Raw genomic sequence first — 27,065 nt, forward strand, 5'->3', positions numbered from 1 at the left:
AAAAAAATTACATGAACATTCTAAAGCCACATGAGCAATCTAAGCCATCAATATTTAATTCTACTGGCTGTTCCACTGGGAAATTAGGGATTTTCATGGAAAATTTACCTTTTGTCAGATTTTATCCAATATTACCTAGCTTAAAGACATATCTGCCTTCACAGTTGAAAGCAAAATAGTTGTTATCCCACAGTGTGTTTCCCATTTCTTTTCTAGTGCTGTTTTCCACACTTAAAAAGCAAGTGGTTATATTTTCAGAACACACACAAGGTTAATTTCTGTAATAGAGATATGTTAGTGGGAAGCCAATTAGAGATTTCTTTTTTTCGGAATGTTAAGATACAAAATGTGAAGTTATGAAACCTCAAAAATGCTTCTCTTATTTTTATTTTTTTTTAATTCATTCAGCAGGTAGTTATTCAGTCTTGCAAAGCAAAGAAATAGGAGAGCAGTGCTGGAAATTAAGAAAGCATCGTAATAACTTAATGCAGACGATCCTGTGATCCTTCAGCTGCTGCAACAGCTTCTAGGCTAACTAAATGCAGGAGATGTGTCCATGTGCTGTTAAGTCTTGGAGTTGGGGTAGGTTTCAGGGGCTCAGCAGAGAGGACAGTCTTTTTCAGACACAGGCTTTTGGTTAGCATGGGATTGGAAACCATTAAGTACTGTAAGTCTTCAGGAAATGCTCAGCACCTGAAGGTGCAACGAAATGCTGCCTTCTGTCAAACTTAGCTGCCAAATCTTGAGAGAGATGTGATGTATATCAGAGCAGATGGAATACTGTTTATTACTCGTAACACAAATTTAACTTGGCCATTCCAACTGCAGTTTACTACAGAACAGGCTGCTGGCTTTGAAGAGGAGAGAGCATTGCTCAGGTGCTGAACACAGGCTCTTCAATAAGGGCTGGCAGGCCTCTGTGGGTTTCAGTGAGGGTGCACACCTTGCAGATGTCATTTAGTTGGGGTTTTTTCCTCCCTGTGAATGAATTGATCTGTTCCCCATGCCTTTTTATGGACGATGTTGACTTGACAACTCATCTGCAATGAAGTTTTAAAAGCTTCTAGATGGGGAGCTTTTTTTTTGTTTTCTTTTTTGTTTTGGGTTTTTTGTTTGTTTGTTTTTAATTTTTCCTGCTGCAGTTTAAATGAGACCAGGTTAGGTTTCTCGGCAGGCTGAAATGAATTGAATTGGTTCTGCCGTGAAGATTTCATTGGAGTTTTTGCATTTGGTTTCATCTTCAGTAGAATCTGGAATTCTTTCACTGCCAGTAACTTACAAGGTGCTTATAACTGCAGATTATTTACATACTTGCATCATCTGATTCTGAGATCTAGTTTGGCTGTCTTTCTGCAGCTCTCTGTTCTCATGTCTCTACGCCTGACCGGTTTGCATTAGCAGATAGCACTCACCAAAGAGAAGGCTGAAGGACAGGAGTACCCATGGATGTATCTCCTTCCCTTTCTTGCAGGTGTTGTGGAAGCATGTCTCCTGCACATGCTGAAACGCAGGGCTGCTGGCTTCCTGCGAACCGACAAGGTAGCTGCGCTGTTCACCAAAGTTGGCAAGACATATGCAGTTGCAGGAGACATATGCAAGAAAGTGCAGGAGCTGCAGCAGCAGGTGGAGAGCAGGTGAGGATGATGTCTGTTTACTAGCAAAATTCACACAGTATTTATGAAGAGGATACACAGATCACTTGGTAAACACAGAGGGCTTTTTCTTGGCCAAATTTGCAGAAGCTTTGAATCTTGAGTGTCAAATAAGACAAATGTTTTAGTTTCATCAAGCTGACAGCAGAAGGACAGAAGTTGGGAAGTGGGTCTTTCGTGTTTTGTTTAGCTTCTTACAGTGCAAAGGATTAAGATGGCTAGTCCATGCAAAGCAACAAAAGTTACTGACAGAGTGCTCACAGTCTGGGTACGGTGGACCACCAAAGAAGTGAAAGGAGCACTGTCAGTATGCAAATGTATTTTGGACACCTGTAATTGAATGGTTAAGAAGTGAACATTGACCATGTCGGAATATCCAACATAAATAAAAATGTGTTCTGCTGGGAATTTTCTTCGAAATTGTATTTCTACCACATGAAGCTATGCAATGTTACAACAGAAAGCACAGCAGACTGGGATCTCCAGAGAACAGTCCCATCCTGCTCCTGCATCAAAACACCACCCCCACAGCATGCCTGAGGCACGGTGTGCAGCTGACCCTCTTTCAGTTGGAGTCAAATAGATTTGTTGGGCAGCAAGTAACTCCACAGAATGGAATGGCTCAGAGACCACCTTGTTGGCCAGTCCCTGCATTGTTTACATCTGCACTTGGGAAGTGAATCTGCTTTGTATAACCAGCTCACCATCCTGTCACTCACTAAAACACAGCATTAAGCACCCCATTTCTGCATTGGCCCTTCTGAAGTGCTGGCTAATACTATAGGAAGAAGCAGGGAGTCATGGCTGTAAGCAAGCTACCAGCTGGCTTTGGATGCTCATTTGCTTTAGTTCTGGTTTCTCAGTTTGATATTGCTTATCTTTTAGTTGTCTTGCTGTCTTTCTGTAGGAAGTAAGAGAGAGGATCTCCCTGCCAAGGCTCCAGCGCAGCTGATGCTGTAGCTGTACATGGTGCTTCACAGAGAATAAAAAGATGGGCCTGTGTCCAAGGACTGCCTGACAGTGGTATGGCAGGAGCTCTATAGAACTGCTCTGCCTCTGTTAATCCCAAACCCTGCTCCATGCTTCTGGTCTCAGTAGGAATATTTTGCACTGAAACAGCTTTGTGCCCTCTGGGGATCATGGCTAGCTTGAGTTTGATGGTAGAATCTGAAGGCAAGAATCTGGTTTTTTATTTTAGCATCCTCTGTGTAGCTTTCCCAAATAAGTAGGAAGATTTATTTGATAAGAAGCTAAATTCTGTTAATCAAATGCAACTTACTTTATGTTACACTTGGCATTTTGTTATGTCTTCATTCTTTTGACAGCTACAGTCTGCTATAGATTTGCTGGCTGCTCATTTCAGCCTAAATTGCACGTGGAAGTTCGAATGTTGGGATTTTTCTAAAGCACCAACAGCAAAAGATATTTTTGCTGGTGGACTACCTCACCCAATATAACTAATACAGGCCTGTTTGGGGCTATATTTAGGGACTGCTTGGTGTCTGATTTTAGTCCAAAACTCAAGTGTCCCAAATCACTCATTACAGCTATGATTTTCAAAAAATCCCTGACTAAAATCCTGAAACCCGATGTGGTGAGTGCTGACATAGCTAGTATACAGATATGCATTTGTCAGACACGTGCTGTGTTTTCCAGCACCTCTCTATGTAGACTTGTCACTGGAGGTATTCCAGTGAGAAAAGATTGTGAACTTTGGCAACTTTTATCTTATGTCCTTTTTCAGGAAAAATCAGCCGAACTTGCAGGAACCCCTCAAGAGGCAAGGATCAACCACAAATAAAACACCTGTACTGACTCCTCAGGCCATCAAACATATATGGGTTCGGACAGCATTGATTGAGAAGGTGCTCGACAAGATTGTGCAGTATATTGTTGATAACTGCAGGTAAAACAAGAATCTAAAGTGTGGATATTTGTCAAAAGTATTTTGTATCCTTTGTATCAAGTATCTACTGATACTTGAATATTTTGAAGGTGTTTTTTTTTATTTTTTACTTCCACATGATTCACCATATATGACAAAGAGAATTTGATCACAGTTGTTCCATGTATTGTGGATATTCACCTCACTGGCTTCTCCATCTGTGCTAGTGAGTTAGGGCCACATCCTCAAATGTAAGTGATTTTTGAGAACCTCAATTGCAGTGAATAAAACATAACATTTGTTCTTATGCATTTTTATGGCAAACGTATGTCACAACACCCCGTGTTTAAGTCCTTCAGCTCTTCCCATCTTAAGGAAGATGATTTAGAGTTGGAGCCCCATCTAGTGGGAGAGACAGCAGAGGATAATGACATTCTGAGAAATTTGGGTGTTTGGATTTTTGGGCTGTGTGTTTTAAAGTTAGCTTTGCTGCTGTGGTGGGAATACTTTTGGTCACTGCAAGAACTGCTATTTGTAGTTCATTGTTCTTGACAGTGTTTTAAGAACATTCCTCACAGATAAACAATATGTTTTAAGAATGTGTGAATCTCTTGGTCTCTGTGAAAAACTGGCAGCATTGCTTGCAGAGAATTGTTACTTGTCTCCATATTGCATTAGTGTCTAAAGCCTCAAATCAATATACTGGGTAAACACATCTAGCAAAAGGCAAGCTGCTTCCCCTTGAGCTCAGTGTCAAAATAGATGAGGCAGAATGTTCACACTGAGAGGAAGTGACTTACTTGAGATTATACAGCTGATGAATGGAAGAGTATGGATCAAAAGTAGGGATGGTGGTAATGTTATTAAGTATAAAAATTTATATTATAATTTTAATATTTTAATTGAACCGATTGTTCTAGACTTCCTTTATGCTCCATGGAGATCTAGTCAATGTTATTGATTGTGTTTAGGAAATTAATACTAACACAAGTGTCTAAAATAGGCCAAATTAATTTCTTTATAACTTTCTTGCAATATATTTCAATGTACTTAAAGAATAGCTAGAGAATAATGTAGATTGAAAAGACTTTCAGGATGACCAAGTCCAACCATCACCCTGACCTACCAAGTTTCATCATTAAACCGTGTCCCTTGGCACCTGAGTTTAGGACGTGCCATGTAGGAAAAGCCTTCTAAATACTTGCAGACCTAGTGCAACAGTTGTTCTTCGGAGATCAGTATGTGAGCCAGTCAAGCTGTATTACAGCTTTTAGAGGAGATGCATGCATCAGCAGTTAGCAACTGCTTTTTCTCTCCTTTCTAGTTCAGGAAAGGACGGGTTTTAGATCCCTTTGGTCCCATTTCTGGTGGTTTAGGTAGATGGTTTGCTTATTTGCCCATTGTGTGAGAACGTGCATTTGATAATCACAGCTAAATTCTGGTGTTGGAATTTGTTTTGCACTAGAACTGTGATTAAAATCAACCTTGGAAAATGTGTTCTGATTCAGTACGTGTGCAGCACTATAGATGCACAGTCTAGATTCCATTTTCAGTCTTGATAAAGCTCTTAGAACTCTAAATTGTAAAAACTTCCCTTTATATAGTTAATTTAATTGTTTGAATTCACTCTTGAAATGAGCATTTTGCCTCAGTTTTTATTTTTTATTACGTTGACCTTATAGATGACTTCAGTAGTTTTGCTTTCTGCCTGTGCACACAGTCAGCGTCCACTGGACTCCAAGGGGGCTTGCACCAAATACTGAAGAAATTGTTGTCAGTTTAACAAAGAAAGCAGCATGTCCAGCTTCTCTGTTGTTATCTATCTTGCTTTCTTTGGCTTATTTTCTGATAAGCAGTAACGTGATAGTTTTAAAGCCAATTAAGTAATACTACTGGTATCATAACAGCCAGTGTTTTTAACTGGGCTCTAATCTTTTATTCCTAGTAAATATTATGAAAAAGAAGCTTTACTAGCAGATCCTGTTTGTGGCCCAATACTTGCCTCTCTTCTAGGTGAGTTCTTGCAAAGTTACTTCTTATCCTAAAGAAAATAAACTGCTTCTTAAACCATTTTATATTATAACTGTACAAAAGGTGATTCTTATCTCTAGCACATGGTTTGACTGACTGTAATAGAGCAGTGGAGGAGATGGTGTTTGTTGCATTCATGACCAGTAGAGACCAGTACTGTTAATTATTGGTTAGATCAGAGGACAGAATGGAAATGGCTTTTTACAGAATGCTTGCAAGCAGATTGGAACTATAAATGCTTCTGTGGCAGGGTATTGTGTACTAAAGGAATATTTGAATGCAGCTGTAGATAATAGGACCTGATATGTTATTATACATATTATCTATATAGTGGGCTGGCTGATCCTGTAGGATCATTAAGTGATGATTAATAATTCATCTGCTTTGAGAAGAAAATCCCACTTTCAGTACTTGGCCAGCAGTGTAAGATTCAGTAGATTTGCAGGCAGACTCATGTTTCTCTCCTGGGCTCTTTTCTTAGTTGGACCGTGTGCACTGGAGTACACCAAGCTCAAAACAGCTGATCACTACTGGACAGACCCTTCAGCAGATGAGCTTGTTCAGCGACATCGGATTCATGGAGTCCATGGCCGCCAAGATTCGCCTTCAAAGCGTCCAGCACTAGGAGTAGGTATTTTCTGTGCAGCTATTTCAGAGTTACAAGGCACAAATTGACAATAAAAATATCCCAGAAGGAAGATATGTGAATTTTAAACAATCTTTTTTTCTTTTTTTTTTCTTCTGTAATGGAGCCTTTATCACAGATTAAAAGTCCATTCTGCCCAAATACACTAAGAGAAGTTTGAGATCCAGGACTAAATTACATGGCCTTTAATGTGTGTTATTTGACCAAATAGCTCACAAGAAGTGAGCTGTCTTGGCAAGGGATGAGGAAGAGCCTGCGTAATTTCTGCAATATTTCCTGGCTCCAGAAATTCCAGTACAGAGACTGCTCTGAATGGAGCTGTCAGTACAGCCGTTCCCATTCTGCCCAATCTGCCTTGACTGTTTCTGTGTGTGTGTGTGCTAGATCCGGAAACGACATTCAAGTGGGAGCACATCAGAAGATCGCTTTGCTGCTTCAGCAAGAGAGTATGTGGAGTCTTTGCACCAGAATTCCAGAACACATCTCCTATATGGAAAAAACAATGTCTTAGTCCAGCCCGTAAGTACACTGAGTTTTGGGCCAATACACACAGCTGCTGCATATCTGTGACTTCAGAAGTTGGGGAGCAGTGACTTTCCTCTGTGGTCACAGAGATTGTAAGGGACCAGTTTTGTAAGATCCAGGGACCTGATGGGATTCACTTCGAACTACAGAGGGAATTTGCAGATGTTATACCTGAACTCCTCAACCGTTTACCAAAAGGCATGGGAGTCAGGGAAAGTTCCTGCTGACTGGAAGCTACCCAATGTTATACCCATCTACAAAGAGGGCACAAGAGGAGGACCTGGAAAACTACAGACCTCTTGATTTAACCTCAGTCCCAGGAGAAATTATGGAGATTTTCCTGGGGGACACTGAAGGCAATTAAAGGACAATTATCATAGTTGATTTGGAAGATTAAGTTGCATTAAATAAACAGCTTGAAAGGATTTGGTGAATGGGGGTTTTCATCTTTATATAAGTGAATTCAGACTTGAAACTTAGTAAGCTTTAAAGATACTTTGGAGGGTTGACTGTCACAATAACCTATCGAGTGCAGCAAGCCCAGGTGTGAAGTCTAGAACTCTGTGATCCTCATTTCATAATGGAAGGAGAAACAGAATGAGCTGCGCATTTATGAGAGCGTAAGGTTGTGTCTTGTCTGCAAGGAAAGCATTTTGCAAAGCTGAAGGGAGCTGAACTGATACGGAAACTTCTGTCATCTGGCAACTAGAGAAACAAAGGATATTTATGCAGCGATGCCAAATTTTCCATCTTTCTCTACTGTTTTTTTATGTGATTTGGTATGATCCTTCTTTCTGAATTTGTGAAATTGGCTTCATTATCACTGACAAAAAGATATAAATATCATAATGTAATATCCATTGAGAACAAGGCTGATAATTCTTACTTCAGTGTCTTCTTGTCTCTAAGGAGGATACTTCAGTCCTCCATCACTGTGTCATGCTAAATCTTATTACTTGTGTTCATTCAGAAAAATCTTTGTTGCACTCAAGATTTAAATGCATGGATAACAGAGTTGTGAAGGATTTGGATGTTGAAGTGTAATTAGGCCAAATGAAAATAGTCTGGCATATACAGAATATGGCCAAATCTAGTGGGCTGATGGTTGAAATTAAAATCTCAGAATTATGGAGGGGTGAACAAACAAGAGGAGGAAAAGAAAAAACTGTGTGTACACTTGAATCATCTTTTTCTGTTTATTTCTGCAAACAGAAGGATGATTTGGAGGCGATTCCTGGATATCTCTCACTTCACCAGTCAGCAGACAGTTTGACATTAAAATGGACTCCAAATCAGCTAATGAATGGAACGCTTGGAGATTCAGAGCTGGAGAAAAGGTAGTCTCTGCATTCAGAAAAAGATTGGAAGCATTTGTGGTGTTTATTTCCTTGTATATTGGCAATAATGACATAAGTATAACAAAATTGATTTAATTGAAGGGCTTCAGAACAGTGCACATGTTGAGGTGTCAGGCAGCTTGGGTTCAGAGAGTCAGAAATCACTTGACAAGCAAATGGCTACTGTCAGCCTTAAAAGAGAGGTCTGTAATGTCATTCTCTTTCATTAGTTATTCCTCTATTATGGCATTCTACTTCAGTCGTAAGACAGGTGAAGTTTTGAACCAGGTAGGTATGTTTCCTCAGGGAACGCTTCCTTCAGCCTCAGAACAGTGCTCTCTAATGCTTGATCCACCCCATTCTTTTTTCTTTGTATTTAAAACATAATGTGTATTTTTAATAGAGCGTTACTGAAGCCCTCTACTGTTGCTTTTGATGCTAAGTTGTAGAGGTTTTTCTCAGAAAGGTTCAGAGCTGTTTCTAGTGTTTAATCTGTAACCCTGAGCCCCAGCAATAATGTGTGCAAGACATAAGTGAACTTGCTGCCCTGAAACCCAGCTACAAGGCTACCATAAAGTCTGTGCCCTGTATGTTTTAGTGTTAACTGGAACATTGTTCTGACCTGGGGAGGTGGGAGTGGGAAGGGGGCCAAAAAAAGGCCATTCTGAAAAGGCTGGTGCCAGGTGTACCTACTATGGAGTACTAGTTCTTTGCTTTTTTTACTTGACTACTGATTTACCTCAACTGGTCACATTTAGCAGCAGTTTTTAACTCAGCAAATTCTTTTTATTGCACGCTTGGAACTACAAGCACTCCTGAATGTAGAAAAAAAAATTGTCTTGCACTTTTTCCTTTTCTATTAGCGTTTACTGGGACTACGCATTAATTGTGCCTCTCAGCCAGATCGTCTGTATTCACTGCCATCAACAACGTAAGCATAACACTTCTCGTGGGGGTGCCCTCAGAGCCCCTGTCTGCCAGATTAATGTTAACGATGCTAATGCTGCTACCATTTTATATGGTGCTTGTTAGGGATTTAATGCAAAAGGAGGCAGACCATTTTTCTTCTTCAGATGACTTCAGTGAAAACCTGGTAAGATCTTCTCTGCCTAACAGTGCTCAGGTTGTCACTTGCTTTCTTTGTTGTTTTTTCTATGCCCTTTGTTTTTTTCTGAGTCATCTGTGCAGTAGAGCACTTCTGGGAAACTGTCAGCATCAGGTATTAAATGTAGATGTGTTGGTTCTGTAAGCACGAGCCTCAATCCATAGACTGTTACAAAATGATAGGGGGAAAAAGCAACTTCTGTCAGTGGGATTGTCGACTGCTGTAGAAATGGAGTGCTTGTAACACCAAGCCACCATCTGCCCATAGAATTCTGACTAGCCCATTCTCTCATTTTAGAGAGTGGGGTCTGAAGAAAACGTCTCTCCCATTGCTTTCCTTACCATGAGCTTTAAGTCAAAATCACAGAGCAAAGAATGAACATGCAGAAATTTTATTTGGACTCAGATTTGAATTGTGTGTGAACCAAAGGACCTTTAGAACTAAGAGCCTATTTTAAAAGACAGTTTGTACATACTGCTTTAAAATATGTGAATGGGAAAGCCACTTGAATGATCCCTTTCCCTCCGTGCCATTAACACAACTAGTTACACCATACCAGCCCAGGCATATGGGTGTGAAAACCTGGAGTCCTAGCTAGAGGACAATTGCAACTCTTGATCAGATCTGTTTGCCTCACTTGAATCACCCCTTCCAGAACACTTTGTGCCTGCCCAGGATCTCAGTGGCTGATCAGATGCCTCACTGCTTTGCAGCAGTTTCTTAGAGAAGAGGGAATCAGGTGGCAGACATGAAATACAAAATCCTTTGGTTTTGTTCATTGAGAAGGCTGCTTCAGTAACAGGTGCCAGGTGTATACACAACATGATTTTTGTTGTTTGCATAAGATGACAGACACTTGGTGGTCCTGCCACAGCACCTACCTACCAGACTGGAATTGCACAGCCATGCTATGGAACACCTCCTGCTCTTGAGACATCTCCCCTTTACCAGGTGCCTCTAGATGCCATAGAGGGAGGAATATCAGAGGTAAAAGTTTCAAAAGCACTGCTGAGTTATGTTCCTCATTCATTATATTTTGGAAAATGAAATTAAGAATCTAATTCACTTAAGTGCTTTTGAAAATTGAACTCAAAATGCAGATAATTACGCTTAAAAGAATACCCAGACAATCATCACAGAATCATAGAATGGCCCAGGGCAGGTTTCATTATTTGTGATAAGTTTATGGTGACAGTGAAATAGATGAGAAGAATTTACCACAGTGAATATGACTTGCTAATTCTCACAGGCAAAAAGCTTCTTATTATATACATTAGGCTAATTTTCATTCTAAATTATGCGTATTTTGTCAGCTTATGCCCATGTCCAGATACTTACTTGTTCCTCTATTATTTATTTTATTAATGTTCAGAATCACTTTAATGTTTCTGCATGAGGCCCATCACAGTTTGTTGTATCCTGAACTTCTTTAGGTTGAAAGGACTGAGGCCACCTATGTTATACTGTGACTTAGAAGTTTACTTATCTACTTAGAGGTGGTCATAAATAAAACTTACTTAGAAGGTAAGAGCAGCAAATAGAGATTATGATGTAACAGTGTGGACTCCCCTTGTCCTCCTTTGCAGCAGAAAGCAGATGGACATTAGTCTTGGTGAGTCAGGATGGAACTCAGAAACCTCCACTGCACTTCCCTCAGGGAGGTCACCTCCTTGCATTTCTTTCCTGTCTGGAAAATGGTCTTCTGCCTCGTGGTCAGCTGGAACCACCACTGTGGTCCCAACAGGGCAAGGTACTGCCTTTTCTGATGAGCTGCTTGTGGTAGGGCTGATCTTATAGTCTGTGTGCAACAGCACCCTGCCCCACAGAGTCCAGGCATTACTATAAAGCAGATGGAAATCAAAGTGGAAGGCAAAAAAACTCTATTTAGTCCAGTTTCATTTGCGTTAAGATTGTCCTTAGTGTTTATTTATACCTTCATTGCCACATTCCTTGAACTGGAATCTGCTGTCTTATTAAAATATGAAAGGTCAGTATTAGTTGCAGGCTATAGGGACTAAGTCTCTGATGGTCTGGGATATACTTGCTGACAGGGACTGAAAAAGCTGGTGCTCACCTTCTATGGGTTGCAAGAAAAAGTTGTGTTTTAAGCACAGAGAAAAGCTGCATTTAGTACTCATAAAGCCACCTTCTGACTATGATTGTAGTGTTTTTTCTCCCAACATAGAAAGCTTAGCTTTAAGACTTCAGATGCCAAAGATCCAAAGTAGTTAGTTTGTTGTGCTCTGTTAGCATTTGGTAGCTGAACTAATATATGAGATCATTATTTTCTCTAGGGTAAGGTATTTCCAAAGCTTCGAAAACGGAACAGCAACAAATCAGTGGACTTAGAGGAAATGCCAGCTGAAGACACTTCCACAGACTATGTGTTCAGAATTATCTACCCAGGGCACAAGCATGATAACAGTAAGTGCCTTTGTTCTGCTTTGTTTAAAAAAACAAACAAACAAACAAAAAACCCACAGCTAAGAAAACCTGTTTAGGGGACAGGAAGTGATAATGGGAAAATCTACCACAAAGTTATACTGACTGATAACCGTGATCTTACAGGTACAGCTGACTGTAGGTCTCCTTAACAAAGTTAAGCTTGTTTTCTTCAAGGAAATGGAGTGGAGGTGAGAAATGTAACATTTACTCTGTGTTTTGCAGAGGAAGTTTTCAAAATACTCCCCTGGGCTTGCAAACTGAGACCAAAATGTTGTTTTACTATCTAGGAGAATTTTTGGTTTTGAAGTGAGGATATTTTAATTGGCCATACTGCTTGATCATAATGTTTCTATTAGGAAAAAAATAAACCAAAACAAACCATAAAACCAGCTTAAAATACCCCAAAGAATTCCCTGGGCTGAGTTTACCTGGCTTGGAAGCAAGAACTTAACAGTGGATAAATAAATGCCCTTCTGAGGAAACAATTAATTCCCAAGCACCAAACCACCTCATGTCATCAGTGAAGACAAATTCCTTACATGCAAGAAGGCATTTGAGCTAGTTCTCTAACAGCTCTCACTCCTCTTAGCGAGGGGGGGGGGGGAAATCCCTAAAATTTTACAAGGAATTAAGGAATTTAGATTTACTGTTTATAGTGGGACTTACTGCAGCTAAGAAAGCAGAAGTCTCGACTGTGAACCCTCCTCAACTCATGGGACTGAACCACAATGGTAACCATGCTTTATGAGGGTTTCTGACTTGACACAGGTAAGTTTGTGTACTCTCACACTAGCAAAAGCATCTTCTTCCTTTGCCTGAATCGAGGGGATTGCAGATTCTTTGGGCACCTACAGCACAGACCTGCCTGTTGAGTGCAGGACAGAGCTAGCTCCTGCCACAGGCTTCTGTGGAGGTAGGCCTGTACCCTGCGTGTCTGCAGTGCTGGATGGAGCTGGGAGCAGACTGTGTCCTGCCCAGATGCATTTGGCATGGGTATCAGAGTGGAAAAGAGGAGGCCATAGCATAGATGTGGTACGGTGGAGGGGAGCTAGCTGGAGCCTTGAACTCCCATGGAGTTTTGCTAAAGAGCGTATTTGCCTACTGCAGGCTGGCACTGGGACCTTCCTCCACTGCCATGATCTGACATATGTGCCCTGGGAACAGCCTGTGCACAATCAGAAGCTAGCCTGTGTTTGGTGGAGCATGCTATTTTTCTTAAGAACTTCATTTTTCATACCCACTCACACAGGAGCTTGTGCCCTCAAGAAGAGGGCAGGATTCAAACCCTTTGTCTTTGCTGAACGTGTCCTTTTGAGCTTTCCCGCAGAATCAAGTTCTCTCTTCTTATGCTCCTCTTTCACTATTTTCTTTGAGCAGTAACTATTAACTACCACCACTTAGCTGCCAGCCGCTCTGCCTCTGTTGACGATGATGAGGAGGAGGAAGATAAGCTACACGCAATGCTATCAATGATCTGCTCTCGGAACCTCACAGCTCCTAATAGGATGAAAGGTTTTTATCCTCCTCCCTCTGTGTCCCAGAGCTCTATTGCAGCTCGTTCCACTGATGCATACAACAGTGTTGGCATTATTACCGGGCAAAACATTTCATTCGTGCCTTGAGATCTAGAGATTGTCTCTGCAGAGAGGCTCAGAACCTATGGGAAGTGGAAACAGCAGCATCTTCCCTCTGGTATGAGCCTTTGTGCTGCAGAACAAACGGATCTTTTTTTTCCAGAGGCTTCCTGCCCCACCTTCATAAAAGCTGGATGCTAGAGCATGTTCTCACGGGAGGAGGGATCATTACTCAGGTGCAGTGTAACAAACTGGGGAGGGCAGCCTCATACACAGGATCAGAGACACACCGTTACAGTAGTATGGCTTGTGCTGGGCCGGGTCAGAAATGGAGAGTGCTCTGCAGACAGAGTAAGGAGAACTGAAGCGTAGGGAGTTACAGTGTGAGCCCCAGGATGGTACAGGGGTGGTTAACTGCAAGGTATAGAAGCATGCAGAGAAAATTGGAGATGGATGCTTTTTTGTGGTCAGGTGCTTTCATTCCATTTCTTCCATATGTAGGCTAGGTGGTTTCAGGTGGTCAGCTGCAAGACTCTGCCCTCCAAAACTCTGTCATCTCATTCTTTTCCTAAAGCTGTTTGTAAGACCTATTAAGTTGCCATTCACAAGAAGCGTAGGCATTAACAAGCATCCAGGATGTAGTCGTGTGGTTCTGGAAACTTAAAAAGCCCTTGCTTCTTTAAAGGAGGGAGCTGAATAGTGTATGAAATCCATTCCCAAGGCCAAAGGCCTCCCACATAGCTACAATTCTAAAGCTTGTAATTGTTCAAAGAGCAATTGTTCAAATGTCATCCAGGCCAGTCCACTAGTTCATGTGAAATCCTTTCCCTCCTCTAGGCTTGCCAGTCACTGCACAGCTTCAATGCCACCAGACTTTTGGCCTTGGTACCTCTTGAGTACCAAATCTGGCATGCTCCTGTTATAATCAGAACAAAAGCTGCTACCTCTTGCTGTTAACTGGAATTTATCAGCAAGAACAGAAAGTTCTCTGTTATCAGGCTGTAAAGTAGCTGTCAGAAGTTGGACAAATGCAGAAGTAGGAAGGAGAGCAACTTCGATTCTTTTCTATATTTTTCTATATTTTTCATTCATTGTTAGCATGTTTGTTTTTTTTTTCTGGTGTTTGTTCCCTCACAAAACCACAGTATATCTGGAGTCAAGATAAGACACGCTGTTAAATAGCAGTGAGTTTAGTTGTAAATGATTGCCCTGGTCTGGTGGAACCACCTTTAGGAGACTGTAACTGCTTGCATCTGTACGGTGTTTCAGTTTTGTTTAGCTAGGACATGTGTATGCAGAGATTCTCTTGGTATGTCACCCCCATGTGTATCCCAAGAGAGTAAACCTTAGCAGCCAATAAAGCCCAGCCCAAGTTAACAGAGAGGTATGGGTGGGAAGAAACTCCAAAATACATTGTTCTCCTTGAAGAAAGATGCTGTTTCGGAAAGTTCCTCTGTATCTTAATTGATCACTTCTGCATGTTAGTGATGACAGAAAGGAAGAAGGTCTAACACTGCCACATACACTGATTAGAGGCTAATGCTGTGACCTAAAACATAAGGAGCAAATTTAGTCTTTAGTCAGGCAATTTTAAGTCATCCTACTCGAATGGCTGTCAGATAACTGCTTGTTTTTGCTTTTAATCTTAAGGGTATAGCTAGGATTGTGTCTGCTATTTGAGTAGTGACTCTTGCTGAAATAGACTGGAATGACTGTTGTCTGTCCAGCAAGATCCCTTTTAAATAATGACAACGCTGTTGTAGCAGGTTTGCTGGCCATTTGCTTTTACATTTTGCAACATGCTCAACTTTTGCATGTAGCTGAAGTTACAGATAACACCACAACAGTTAAATAAAAGATGCTGTTCACTCTAATTCTTCATTAATTCTGGTACCTTTCATCTGAATCTTTAGGTTCTGTGGGGTTCTTTTCTTTGTTCTCTAAAATATATATATCTATAAATTAAAGCTGGAAAAATCTACTTTTTTGTCTGTAGAGGGGATGCAAAAAATAAGATCTAAAAATGTTTGCCCAATCGTTTTCATTTGAACCAAATGAGAAGCTGCAATAAATACTGGGTCATTCAGCTCCTTCCTGAAGAATTAAGGTGAAGAGCATTTTTTCATCACACTTTGTTTTGTGAAGTGAAATTACACGACTGCTTCCGCATGAGCCTGTGCTTTTTCTGTTAACAAATGGTTTTACTCCCACTTCTTCCTCACCTATGCCCATTTTTTAATAGGCACTACTAAAATGCTTTCTGCTACCCTGATGTAAAATGCATGAGATGGTTTGGATTTGCCCCTACTACCACCCATCAAATGTATGTCTTAAAAGCACGGCCCAGGGGACTGGATTTTGCTTACAAATATTAATTCAGTGGCATACAGTATTATGGCATTTGCCTTAATTTTAATCACGGGTGAGCTGAAAGGCCAGTTATTTATTTATTTATCACAATACAAAAAATCCACAAGTTCAGATGCCAGCTGGAAAAGGTAAAGAGCCGAAGCCAAGCTTTATAAAGGCAACTGGTGATTTTTTTTGTGTTGCCTTACTGAAGGTGCTTTAGAAAGCTAAGATTTGGCGATGACTCAAGAAGCCGCACTGTACCGTTGTGTGTTTTCCTGCAGAGTATCCTACTTTTACAACATGTTATTGATACTGGTAGGGCTTGAACTATCATGTGCTGGATGCTCTAGGATCTGGTTCTAAGTCGGGGGCAAAGAAGCATCTTCTGAAAATCACAGAATCAATCAATTTTTATTTCTTTTTATGCTCAAACTTCCACTCTAGCTGGACTAGCAGTTGCATGGCTGATTTGAGGAATTACAAAATGAAATTCTAAGACCTGAGTTAAATAGGAGATCAGGCTAGACTCTCTCTTCTAGCTATAAATAACATTAGCACTGCACAGGAACCAGTTTTAGTTGTTAATGCAGCACTTGCTTTTGCTCTCTTGAAATATGGACTGGGATGTGTGCATGGGCAGAAAAAGGGCAATGGTGAAGGGACTGGCCTCAAGTGAACATGCACAGCATGCTGCTGGTTTTAGGTTAAAGTGAGAGCAGCATTTCTGAGGTAACTAAGGTGGTGCTCTCCGCTTTTTGGAATCAAGGTTCAAAGCCTGCTGAGAAGTAAAGCATGAAGCCGTCAGGATGCACAGAAGGCAGAAAGACGAGTAAGAGTTGATGGCCTGCTCTTTTGTTTCATTTTTTTTTTCCCTAGACACCAGTGAAATGATAGAGATGCAAGGTTTTGGGGCAAACTTGCTTTCGTGGCAGCTGGAGCACTGCAGCCAAGGCTCCTCATGCATCTCCTGTTCAACAGGCAGCTCTCCCTACGATATACCCAGCTGCTGCAATTGCATCCATGACAGGTAAGCAAGCTGTGCAGAGAGCTCAACTGGGAAAACTTGTGCCACAGTTAAAAGCAGCAATGTCTTATTGGTTTCTGCAACAGAGATGAAGGATAACAGTTCAACAGTTTTCGAATAATTTCTGACCCAAAAAGATGAAGTTATACAGCAAGAAACTTAGTTTGTTGAAACTAACCTATCAAGTTAGACTCGTATTTTGATAGAAAAATTGCAATGTGTTTGTTTTTTTTTTTTTTTTGTAGTTTTATATAATACAACTATAGAAGCATGATCTTTAACAAGTAATTAGCAACTGTAACAAAGGGCAAACTCGTCCAGTTTGACAAAGACCTTTACAATGCTCTGAAGCAGTTGCAGCTAACGGCACCAGATTAATCTGTTTGGAGCCAAAATTCTAGTGGGAATCTGCTTTTTAAAGTTTTATTTCTAGTTGTTGTTCCTTAGCTAAATAAATCTTAGCGCAGTGAAAGAATCCCTATGTGAAGATCGTGGGGATCAGCATAAAGTTCACAATGATTTGTGTCCCAGTGACCTAACATGTTCCCATAATGTGTCTCGACAGGACTCCATTAAAGATGCTGTGTGAAAGCATGAAGAGGCAAATTGTTTCCAGAGCCTTTTATGGATGTAAGCGAAGCTTCTCAGATCCAGTCCTTGTGAGACCCATATGCTTACCTCAAAAACATATGTGTTTTAAAAAGGAGTCCAAACACAAATTTACTGTGAGTCAGATCAGCTCAGGACATTACATTGGTTATGACACAAGTATCACAGCTTGGTAACTCAGTTATTTGTAGGTTTTAATATAGCAGTGGAGGAGCCATGCTTAGTGAAGACAGTGTAACTTTATATTGCTGTATAATACTCTGCTTGAGTTTTACTTGTCTGTGTAAGACTGATTTAATCTTTGGTTCCATTGCAATTCTTCAGTTTTATACAGTACGAATGCAAGTTTATTTCAGGTAGGAGTATTAGTGGCAATTTTAAAATGTCACAGCTTGATCCTGAAGAGGCTGCTGATGTTATACAGATCCATTTATAAAAGTTTACCTCCTCCCCAACCACAGGGCTTGCCTACTGCCGCCATTTATCAACAGTGCGAACGCACCTGTCTGCCCTAGTGAACCACACAATTATCCCACCTGACAAGCCATCCAGTGCTGCAGGAGGCCTGACCAAAGAGGTCTGGAGCAAGTACCAGAAGGACAGAAAAGTAAGTCACAGAATACCTTTATGATGATTAAACTAGCTCCAAGGTGCTGGTGTGGTGAGCATGGCATCCCTTAGAATTGTTTGCAGGAAATATTAAAGGTGCTTCCTGGTCTTCCCAGGATGACTTCTCATGGAAGAAAGTTGATTTTCTTTTGCTTCTCTGATGACAGCAAAGATATCAATGAAATCCGAAGCAATTGATCTCATGACGACTCTATTAAAATTAGATTATTTTCTTAAAAGATGCAACTTTATTGGACTGGACTTATTAGTCTCTGTAGTTGGAATTGACTATATATGAGCACTCCTGAGGAAAATAAAGATGTATTCTTTTTCTCCTAACTGCTGCAGAATTACAAGGAGCTGGAACTGCTAAGAAAAGTTTATTATGGTGGAGTACAGCATGAGATTCGAAAGGAAGTATGGCCATTCTTGTTAGGTCACTATAAATTTGGCATGGCCAAAAAAGAAATGGATCAGGTAAGTACAAATTTCTGGGGATAAGAATTATATTTGCATAACAAGTTTTGTTTTCTAAATAGCTGAAGTGTTAGCTTTTATTACGATTTAACATTCCGAAGGCAAAATGCTACTGAGTGACAGGTTAATTTGAAATACCTGCTCTATCTACATGATACTGTGTCTGTCTGTGTGAACCTCAGATGGAGCTGTCTGAATAGCTCAGATGGAAGCCAAGCCACAACTCATGGATTATAGCCCCAGCTTCATAGAGCACAAGCATTTATACAGCTAGAACATGAGAGATTTAACAAGAAGAGCTAAATACCTGAGTCAGTTTGTAAAAAAGGAATTACAGTAAATTTAGAAAGACATGTTGCAAGGCGTAAATAATTGAACTGCAGAATACGGGCTCCTACAGGCAGTTATTTTCCCTGAACTCATTCCATACTAGTACAACAGTGCTTCAAGCCTTATCTGGAATTCTTATGAGCTACTCAACACCAGTAATAAGTAATAGCAATGACTGACACCTCAAAGAACTACTTCTGGACGCTAAATACAGCATACAATTGAATCTGAGAGCCTATTAAATGAAAAAGAAGGGAACAGTCATAACATCAGCACACATGGGAATCTTTTCACGCCCTTAACTGAAGTCATCATGGGTGATTTATTACCTTTGCCTTCTGATAGTATTTTTGCAGTCCATCAGCATCTGGGGGACTCCAAAGCATGGCTGTCTTCCAGCCTTCCACTCACGCTTGTATTTTGTTGATGTATGACTCTGCAGCTACCTCAGGTGACAAGAAGCCTGCAGCTCTTGGCATGAGTGCTCTGGTGGCCACTCCAACCAGTTGAGCCTGGAGCCAACTCACAACAGTGTTTTCTCTTCAGCTCTTGACAAGTGACAGAGTAGTGAAATTACTACGTGTCCTTTAAAGCTCAAGGGGGGTTTTGCCCTTGTTTTTCAGCAGAAGCCAGCAGTGGCAAAAAACAGTTCTATTACTACAGGAACCAGAATGGTTGGATCTGACCAGGTGCAGTGTACTATGCTATGTGAGCAGGGATCTCTACTATTCAGGACTCTGTTCCAGCATGTAATTCTGTACAGGCAGATGTCAACAAACCTGTGACCTGGAATCCATTGCAAGAGCTGTGTTAGAGGTGGAATAGAGGAGACAAACAAAGAAAAAATGGAAACAGAGATGTTAGAAATAATCCAACTAAAGCCAGCTATTGCTCCATCAGATTGCATTTGACTTGTGTGTAAGTTTCACATGGAAGTCAGTGACATCTTTAGCTCTTCCCTGAATACTGGAGTGCTGTTGATATCAGATACAGGTATTTATATTAATCTTTTCTGGAATTTTCAGTGGTAGTTTATTCCCTGCAGTAAATATCCAACTGTCTTTCCTTTGCAACAACTTACTGTTCCTGTCATTGTGTTTTCAAGTGATTTGTGCTCTAGCAAGAGGACTTCAGGACCCTTCAGGCTGTTTGAGATACTACATTTGCTTTAGTTCTCCCCTTCTGGCTTCTGTTTGTCTTTAATGCTGTCTTTCCAGGAGGACCAGCATTTCAGTATCTATCAGTCTGTCTGTCCACAGGTGGATGAAGAGATTGCTCTCCGATACCAGAAGGTTATGGCTGAGTGGAAGGCTTGTGAGGTCATCGTAAAGCAGCGAGAGAAGGAATCACATTCTGCCACACTGGCCAAGTTTTCTTCAGGCAGCAGCATTGACAGCCATGTCCAGCGGCTGATTCACAGGGACTCCACCATCAGCAATGATGTAAGTTTCCCTTCCCAGAACTTGTATGATGCAGGCTGTGTGTGTGTGTGTGTATGTGTGTGTGTGGTGGGAGCTAATATGTGCACAGGTTAACAGCACACAGATCGTCAGTCTGGAGCTGCTTAAATCCTATATGGAACTTAAAGCAGTAGCCTCTCCATGATACAGCAAAGAGCAGGTTTGTATTTTGGGTAATCTACAGCTGTTCTTAAGCAGAGCCTCCCTAGGGGGCTTTAAGGTTCACCTGCTACAGGTCCTTCTCTCAGTAGTGGAATAGCCTTCTAGATCTCTTATTCGTGGGCCCCTTTTCAAATTCAGCATAGGAGCAGAAGACTGCTGCTATTAAAGCATATTTTTTTATTCTGTCCTGTACCTGATTGAGAAGTTGAGTGCAATTTATTTTGGGAGAGGGGATCTTTGTCAATGTAGGTTAAGATGCTAAGCAGGGAAAAGGCAGACTTGAGTTCACACCTTGGTCAGTAAGCAAGAAAGGGGACTCTTGATTATAGTCACACTGTTGAAAAAGAGAGCTTTCCTGTGGTTCCTGTGCCAAAAGCATTTCTGGGCATTTGCTACTTAAACAGACTTGAAATAGTTACCTGATACTTACATACTGAAATAGAAACCTGATAGTTAACTGATTTCACTAAGGCAAGAGAGAATAGGCTGTGAGGTAAAATGTTTGCATTGTTAAAGTAATCTGAAGGCCAATCTTGACTTCAACAGTAGGTAAACTGAACTGAGGTCTGAGGTATGCTGGTCCCCTTCAAGGATAACTTAGAATGGCCACAAGCTTTTAGAGTTGATGTTGCAAGAAGTGAAGCTTTACTGCTTTAAGAGGTTTTTCTAATTGAAGATTGTGAAAGGTGAGACATCGCTGTAAGAGACAGACACAAAATCATAAATTGGTATCATTTTTAGACTTATGGTTTCAGTATAAAGAATGAAGAGGTTTGCATGCATGGAAGCTCTATTAATTTTTGATCTTGTTCACTAGAGTAATTGATTTATTTCACCCTTGTGGTTGGAGATTCATTTGCTATATTAACGTTTACTGCTTCTCTCTTCTCCTCTGCTTTACCTGATTATTTTTTTTTCCCCCCTTTCCTCATCCACCTTAAGGTCTTTATATCTGTAGATGAAACAGATTCAGCAGAACGAGACTCAAAATGTCAAGATGACCATACTTTCACTGTGGTGTCTGCTGACACACCAGCAGTAGTAGCTGCTGTAGAGCAGCAGTCTGTAGAGTTCGACTCCCCTGACTCTGGGTTGCCATCCTCACGGAACTACTCTGTGGCCTCAGGCATCCTGTCCAGTATTGATGATGGGCAGAGTGTCTCCTTTGAAGATGGGGCTGAAGAAGAAACCAGCACTGACATGGAAAGGACTGATCCAGACACAGCACCTATGCAGAAAGCCAAGTCAGCTGTACCGCAGCCTCAGGACTCAGTAGCAGAAGAGCAGCTGTGTTCCCAGGTGGATTATTTAATGGATGTTGCTGCTGTCTGTGCTGCGTCTTACACAGTAAGTCACAACTTACATACCATCACCTCTCCTTTAATGGCAAGCTCTTATATTAGATTTCAGATAGGATTTAATCGTGACAGTCTCAAACTAGAACTGCGTGTGGTGGGAGGATAATGGAGGATCTTTGCATCCTGATATTTTTGTCTGGATTTTGAGATGGACAGTTAAAAAATTTGTCTTTGAGTGGAATAGCAAGGAAAAAATGTGAGATCTGGTAGCTAAAAATTTTGATGGAGGATAGGACGCTAATTATAAGATTTCAGTGTCACCTGTCATTGAACTCAAAGGGAAATCCCCATTTAATCAACTAAACAACCTACATCTAAAGACTCCACCATCTCTATTGGCATCACTATTGACAGATTAGTAGTTGTTCTGTTTCTATTTTGTTCTTGGAGCTGTTGAAGTAGACACAACCCTTTGTAAAGAGCACAGGCTTGGGACACTTACCAGTGAACTTATGTGCACTGTATTTCAGATTTTTAGTTTTTGATGGTAATTGAGTAGTTCAGTGCTCTCCAAAATCCTAAGTATAATTTTACTTTTTCTGGTTTGTTGATTCTTAGAGCAATCTGTGCCTGGAACTGTCCTAAGCTCAGTTACAGCCACTGCTGATGGATATTCTCCTCCTTAGTGCCACTAAGGCAATGATCAGTTGGGAGTCAACCCTGAGTTGTGGAGAGGAGAAAAAGACGTGATCTCTTCTACAGCTCCTTGCTCCCTGCTTATCATTACTATCTAAATGAAATCTGTCTAAAAGTGATGTAACAGCCTGCATCTGATTGAACAGCAGATCTAACTTCAACTTTTCTCTTATAGATAGAATTACTGGACACTGTTGCCTTAAATTTGCACAGAATTGATAAGGATGTCCAGAGGTGTGACCGGAATTACTGGTACTTTACTGCTGATAATCTGGAAAAACTCCGCAATGTTATGTGCAGGTAGGACAGCTTGTAAAGTGAATTGCTTTTCACATCTGTCATAAACCATAAAATATAATAACGTGTAAAAAATCTTACTTACTAATTTAAAAGAATGTGAAAGAAGAAGGAATGATAAGTTAGAAAGTATAGATACAACAGATGGCTCCGGTTGTGTCTTCATTTTCCGCTCAGGGAAAGATAAATACCATCCACAAAACACTTTCCCTCCCCTTTTTGATTTCAGCAGTGTGAGCTCCCCAGATCGCCTTGCCTCAGCACTGCAGTAAGGCCTTCAGCTTTTGGACACTCATTATATTTGCATTATTAGCTTCAACTCCAATTATACTGTATTATACTGTATTACAGTGTGTTATCTTGCATTCCAATATCTTATTTATTAAATCAGTTTGTTTCTCCTCAGATTGTTGACACTGCTTTATTCTCAGTCCCATCTCTCTACCCTTTCTCCTTTTTTTTTTTTTTCCCCCTTTCCTGAGGTGTGGGTCTGTGGGTCCTCCTACCTTGTAGTCACAGAACCAGGCCAAACCAGCCCATAAACCACTGACAATAGGTAACTTTTAACATTTTGGGACTTTTTTCTGTAGATAATGCTTTTATGAGCTTTTCACTCAGGACTGAAGCAACAGAAGGTTCAGAGGCATTCAGTAGCTGCTTAAGGTTTGAACTTGCATAATCAAATTAGACTTCAATATTATATTTAGGTTTTGAGGAACAGGAAGATAGAAGTTTGCTATTAGTTAATTCATCCTGTAAGTAGAAAACTGTTAAGATCCTTCTAGTTTTCCATGGCAAACCAGGAGCCTACTGCAAAAGACAGAAGTACTGCCATTTTGTACTAATGAGTTGGAAAAACTGAATTGCCAGAAAATTTGTAAACCTTAACATTATTCTTATAGAACATCGCGCTTCCAAGAGGGGTTGGATCTTACATGCAAGACAAAGCCTTAAGGTGTAGGCAAAGCAGGAGGATTTTTTTTAATCCTATTATCTCTTGTGCTTTCTTCTTTCTACAGTTATGTTTGGGAGCACCTAGAAGTTGGTTATGTACAAGGCATGTGTGACCTCCTGGCTCCTTTGATGGTTATACTTGACAACGGTAGGAAGGGTTTTCTTTTGGAACATAGTATCTTTTGGGAGACCTCTTTATAATTGCTGTTTTTGAGGTTGCATGTTTTAAGTAAGGCTAGATCGTTAGGAAGAACACCCCCAGAGCTCTTACTTGCGTTTTCTCTAGGTGAGGTTGTTGCTGAAATGACAATCCTGAGTATATTAGGGATTCCCTGCTTAATGACCAACTTCCAAATTAAATTTTACTAGATTTTCAAAGAAGCTGTGTTCCTGCAGCTGCTGAAGATGGAAACTTAGCCTCAAGCTGTGTTGTTTTGAAGCATAACTAAGAAAAGTGGTCCAGATTCAGCTACTGTCTTCCATTTCATCTAAGTACTGATGATGGAGCTAGGGGACAGAAAAGGGGAAACCCCTTTTTTTTTTTTTCCACCCTGCTGTAAATTAGTTTGGATCAAGGAAGTCAGAAGACTTGCAACAATTAAATGTTCTGCATTATATGTACTGTATCTGCAGATCAACTGGCTTACAGCTGCTTCAGCCACCTGATGAAAAGGATGAGCCAGAACTTCCCCAACGGAGGTGCTATGGACACACACTTCGCCAACATGCGGTCTCTAATCCAAGTGAGTCTTTCTGAATCCTATTTAAATGAAGTTGAGATTGTTTCAGAGGCTGAGAGCTGCCATGATGCCATAGTGAAAGGCAGGACCTCCGCTGATGGGTTCCTAGCCATCTGGTACTTCAGAGCTGGGGAAGATACTTATGCACCCCCAAACTGATTTCCTGCTTCTCAGGGGGCAGCAGTTGCTGTCACAATAAAGAGTATGTATTACAGCAGGTCAGTCCAGGTTAACTTGACAGAACTCCTCAGACTTCTGCCTCCATTACACCAGCTACACCATGGAATGACTCACATTTGTGGCTCAGTCCAGCTTTAACTGAAGTCAGGGAGTTGCTTTAATATCCATTCCTACATTGCTTTTGGAAAAGAAAACACTACTATCTGTGGAGAAAAAAAACTTACAGATTTATAGACTATAGCTTTATTTGTGTTTACACAGTATGCTTACTGAATGTTTTTTGGTTGCGAGAATTATCTGGATAAGCCATTATTTGGTTTCATAGGTGGTAAAGTAAAAAAAAAAATAAAATTATATTTACAGTGAAAGCAGAGATTCAGTTAGTAAAGAAGAGAGTCAGAGTGGAAAACACAAGCAGCAAAAGCAAGATAAGCAAGAGGATGCCATCCTCATTATCCAGATGTACTACATATTTTAGACATCTGGCAAGTTTGGGCAGCTACACCACTGGCATTTTACAAATGCGTAATAAAGGCAGCTGCTGAGAATGACAACAGGATCAGTTGATAAAGAGCAGCACAAGACTTCACCAGCCTCTAACACCTCTGATCTTGGCTACTTTCAGACAAGGTACCAATATCTGATGTTTTACATTTTAGATTCTAGACTCAGAGCTTTTTGAACTGATGCATCAGAATGGGGATTACACTCACTTTTACTTCTGCTATCGCTGGTTCCTGCTTGACTTTAAAAGAGGTAATAATGTTTTATGCCTATGGAGTTATGCAGAACTGAACATACCTGTGTCTGGCTGTAGCAAAATGTTTTTATAGGGACAGCTCAGTAGCTGTTGGACTCTGCTGAGTGATGTACTTTCTATACTAGGAGGACCTCTGCTATGCACTCAGACTCCCATCCTGTCATGTAGCCCTAACTGCAGCAAGTGGGTCCACCTGGGGGTTAAGTCAGACCACTACACCTATGCTGCTCCTTAATTTTCAGTTGCCATAGCTGCACTAATAAATGACAGGAGTTGGCTGGAGGAGAAAGGAGAGGGAAAAGGAAGAGTTATCACATACAGTTATTTTCTGCATAGGGCCTGAAAGACAGCATAGTGAAGGGTGGGGAGAAATGGTCAATTTGAATAATCAGATGCTCTTGTAATGTTTATTCCCATTCAGAATTGTTGTACGAGGATGTATTTACAGTGTGGGAAGTAATTTGGGCTGCAAAGCACATCTCTTCAGAACATTTTGTCCTTTTCATTGCCTTAGCACTTGTGGAAGTTTACCGAGAGATTATCCGTGATAACAACATGGACTTCACTGATATCATCAAGTTTTTTAATGGTAAGAGACATATTTTAAGAAAGACATTGCGATAAACAGCAAGTATCCACAGTCTGCTGCTTCTCCTTTACTCTGACAAACCATCTGCAGTTGTGAAAGCCCCTATTCATTTTAAGTTGAGAATCTCCTATTGCTTCAGTCACATTGCTTTCCATGTGCATGAAGAGCTCAGATTTTCATGTACTTGATCCAACCTGCCCCACAAACAGCAGTGCCTGTTTTCCTAAAAACAAACTGAGCAAAAGGTTCTGCACCTTGATGTTTTGAGAGTCCCAGAGGGCTGTTCCCAGGTATGGGTGGGTACTGACCTCCCATTCCTGTTCTGTGGTCATAAGGGACTGTGATTTTTTGCAGCAAGAGAACAGACACCTGAAGGATTAGCTTTTGGTGCCAGGACCTTTGGCACTAAGGGATTAATTCACTTATTCATCTTTAATTCTAAAAACCTGAATCACTGCCAATACTTTTGTTCTGGTGCTCACGTAACACTAATTAATCAATGCTAACATGACAGCAATATCAATACTAGAGAAGTGTTCCTGCCATGGACAGTTAAAAATGCTTGTCTGTGTCTTTTAGAAATGGCAGAACATCACAATGCCCAGGAAATACTGAGGATAGCAAGAGACCTTGTCTACAAAGTGCAGACATTGATTGAAAATAAGTGATCATTGTGGGCCTTGCTGTGAGCTACTGGATGGAGCATTTCTTGCACTGTAACTTCAAAATGGTGTTTTAATTGCATCTTCCATGTAATGTAATAAATAACCAGATTTGTAATACTTTTAAAAATGAACTTTTCCTTCACCAGAGGGGGTTTGTGTTTAATAGTCCTTGTTACACTTAACTTTCTATTTCAGAACAGAATCTTTTTGCATTCTCTTATTTCTCTCTCTAGAAGACTGTCTGCTTACATAACTGAGATACTAAATAGGGGGTATTTGACATATTAGAACATTTGTATTTTGACTTACTGCACCTTTAGTAGCACATTTTGTGCTCTGCCAGAATTTTTTGAAGAGGTAAGGCCTGATCTGATATTGAAGTGGGGCAAGCACTGATCTGGGTCCATGGAAGAGCACATTTGTGGGCTCAGTTCACAGGCTATATCTTGAACATGGAAGAGAAATGCATATGTAGATCCTGTTGCTAAAACATTCATACTTACATTCAGAATACTTAGCAAGTAAAATAAGATTAACAACTGGGAGAATAGCCTTACAGTAACAGGGTTAAGATGAGCAGTGAAGACCTGGCAATGCTGGCTAAAACATTGGTTAGCCTTTGCTGCCTAGCTCATGCTGTTGAGTGTTCATGGCCTACATATG

At 40.7% G+C, this 27,065-nt stretch overlaps 1 protein-coding gene across 7 annotated transcripts; it reads left to right on the forward strand.

The window, feature by feature from the left end:
- The first annotated feature begins 458 nt into the window (after window positions 1-458).
- On the forward strand, window positions 459-26,529 carry SGSM2 (small G protein signaling modulator 2). Of its 7 annotated transcripts, none has more exons than XM_019621959.2 (23): window positions 459-582; window positions 1,472-1,634; window positions 3,397-3,558; window positions 5,483-5,550; window positions 6,050-6,195; window positions 6,599-6,733; window positions 7,952-8,076; window positions 8,940-9,007; window positions 10,768-10,931; window positions 11,476-11,605; window positions 13,004-13,138; window positions 16,429-16,579; window positions 17,142-17,206; window positions 17,647-17,792; window positions 18,143-18,271; window positions 19,846-20,043; window positions 21,166-21,570; window positions 22,393-22,517; window positions 23,534-23,616; window positions 24,102-24,211; window positions 25,048-25,144; window positions 25,663-25,737; window positions 26,317-26,529. In XM_019621959.2, exons 1-23 carry the CDS (start codon window positions 540-542, stop codon window positions 26,403-26,405), a joined length of 3,012 nt encoding a protein of 1,003 aa, XP_019477504.1. In that variant the 5' UTR covers window positions 459-539; the 3' UTR covers window positions 26,406-26,529. The 7 variants fall into 7 exon arrangements, with proteins under 7 accessions (XP_019477504.1, XP_019477500.1, XP_019477501.1 ...); XM_019621955.2 differs by having other exon boundaries at window positions 460-582; window positions 25,570-25,737; XM_019621956.2 differs by having other exon boundaries at window positions 460-582; window positions 10,771-10,931; window positions 25,570-25,737.
- Window positions 26,530-27,065: the final 536 nt, after the last annotated feature.

This window comes from Meleagris gallopavo, chromosome 21, assembly GCF_000146605.3.
Source record: "Meleagris gallopavo isolate NT-WF06-2002-E0010 breed Aviagen turkey brand Nicholas breeding stock chromosome 21, Turkey_5.1, whole genome shotgun sequence".
In the NCBI taxonomy this organism is placed as follows: Eukaryota; Metazoa; Chordata; class Aves; order Galliformes; family Phasianidae; genus Meleagris; species Meleagris gallopavo.